Genomic DNA, 2,229 nt, shown 5'->3' on the forward strand with positions numbered 1-2,229 from the left:
CCTCTACAAAGAAGGTCATATGCAATTTTTCCGTATGTCCAACGGTTTGGGAGTTATTGGCCAAAAACGAAAATTTGGAAGAAATTGAAGGGGTACCCCTTGGAAAAATCTCGGAAAAATCGAAAATTTTTTGTTGTTGTTTATTATTAGCAATGTTCTTCCGACATCTGATTTCTTTTTAAAAAATGCATTTCTAAAGTGCATAAACTTTTGGGATTGACTGCATAGCCAATACATTCTTAAAAGAACATGACAATTTGTGTACATTCCGTTTTTCGTCGACGAGGTTTCACGAAGTTTGCGCGAAAGAAATGTACGTAATTTTCATTTCATGCGACGAACGTTCAACGACGATAATTCCGCGGACGGTATAAATTGCCGACCGCAATAACGCCGAAAGTTGGGTGATTCAAGGGACGTTGGTTGTACACGGTGTCCCATATTGCGACCAAAGTTCCCGTAGATCACCGAGGAGTGGCTCTTACGATATGGAAATTATACTGCCGCCGCGTCGTTAAGATTTTCATCGTAAATTACGGGAACTCGCGATTCAACGTCACCTGGATAGGGTCGCGACCCCTTTTTACGCTTATGCTTGCTGTGAAACATTCGTTCTCCGATGAAAAGAACGTTTCTCGACGCGTGTTTGCAGTCGTTTTACTAACATTTTTAATGACAGTGAATCGGAAACGACAAATTGATTCGATGAATTGGACAAGGCGAGAAACGATTACTCACCGTTCGTAGGAATTCGGGGTGGTGCAGAGCTCGCTCAGCATGCAGTCCAAATCGGTCGCCAGGGAATTAAGCAGCTGAAACAGAAAAGGGAAAGGGTTGGTCAGGGTCTCGTTCCATCAATAGCCCTTTACATTTTAATGAACTCACGGGACCGTTAACTCGTATATTTTTAATGAAAACTCGCTTCCGGAAACGTGTTCTCATGCAGAAATAATTAAGGTTGTGTAAATTCTTACATAAAAACAATGAAAAAGCATTGAAATTTTAAGAGTTGCTTTTTATTACATGTCTTAAGCTTTTGGCAGAGATTTTACGGCTCATACATCCTTAAATGTCTTGTTTATAACCCAACGGCCGGATGAATTGGACGTTAAAATTTTACAAATGGTTTAACCGGCAATCGTTTGTGCTATGATTAGTAACAAGTCTGACGGAGCATCGTTTCGGAAATTACAGAGGGAACGTCTCGTTGTTCAACATTGTGTCATAATTAGAGAAGTCCGAGAATTTTTATGCTATGGCCATCTATAATCACGTTAATCCTTAATTAAAGCGAAACCGCGTCATAAAGTCGCTCTAAACGCGTGGGACCGTCCATTGTTTCACGGTAACGCAACTCATCCGGGAACCATCCGAACACTGTAATCGAGAGCCCGTTTCCGCTTCCGAGAACCGCATTATGCAACAATTTATTCACTAATACCCTCCACCTTCTGCGCTCCATTCACGCGTGCGCTTTTACGGCTCGTCTACCAGAAAATTAAACGCGTAGAAAATATGAACGTACGAAACACGTTTCTAACTGCTAAAAGCGTTTTATTCTACATAAAATTGCAGAACTTGATCGCGTTTGTTCGTAAAAGTATCGCCAAATTCGTCGCCGGAGATAAAAGGGGGAGGAGCCCTCGTGGAATTGGGAAAGAAATAAAGTTTGCGTGAACGGCGGCCCCGTTTCTGCCTGTACACCGAATGCCTGGCGTATTTGCATTGCATCATGGAATCGGAGCCCGGAAAATTAGAAGGTTTCCATCCGGAGGCACTTTCGCAAAGTCAATATTGAACATGGAGAAGATGTCCGATAAAGTTTCGCCGGGAACACGAGCCGATATAGCGACAGGTGAACGCGAAATTTCTTGCCTCGTACAACGCTGATGTACACGTGTTACACTTTCGATTGCTTTCCGCCCCCCTTTCTTCGAATCGACCACCGATGTACGTCAGATCTCGTATTTATCCTTGAACAGGGACGGTTTTTTATTATACGCGCGTTAAAAGAGGACAGCAGAAAATATAAAGGGGTTATGAGTTTAACGGGTGTAAAAAAAAAGCACTTTTCTGAGAATTTTTTTTGAAAAAACATTCGTTTTGCGGTGTCAACTATAACTCGTCACAAAATTATCTGAAACACGAATAAGGTAAAGGAGGTAGTACTGGGACAAAACGAATTTTGGAACCAGTACTTGGACATAATAGATATGTATTTAATAATTT

The 2,229-nt window shown here is 41.6% G+C and overlaps 1 protein-coding gene across 2 annotated transcripts in view; it reads right to left on the reverse strand.

Moving 5' to 3' along the window:
* The window catches only part of spri (Src homology 2 domain-containing protein sprint), a 64,986-nt gene that overhangs the window by 46,024 nt on the left and 16,733 nt on the right, over positions 1-2,229 (reverse strand). For both annotated transcript variants that reach the window (XM_018033786.2, XM_026818073.1), the window contains exon 2: positions 739-812. In XM_018033786.2, coding sequence (XP_017889275.1) covers positions 739-812 — 74 coding nt within the window. The remainder of the gene's footprint in view (positions 1-738; positions 813-2,229) is intronic.

The sequence above is a fragment of the Ceratina calcarata genome, unplaced genomic scaffold, assembly GCF_001652005.2.
Source record: "Ceratina calcarata isolate Rehan_Ccalc_2016 unplaced genomic scaffold, ASM165200v1 scaffold77.2, whole genome shotgun sequence".
Taxonomy (NCBI): domain Eukaryota; kingdom Metazoa; phylum Arthropoda; class Insecta; order Hymenoptera; family Apidae; genus Ceratina; species Ceratina calcarata.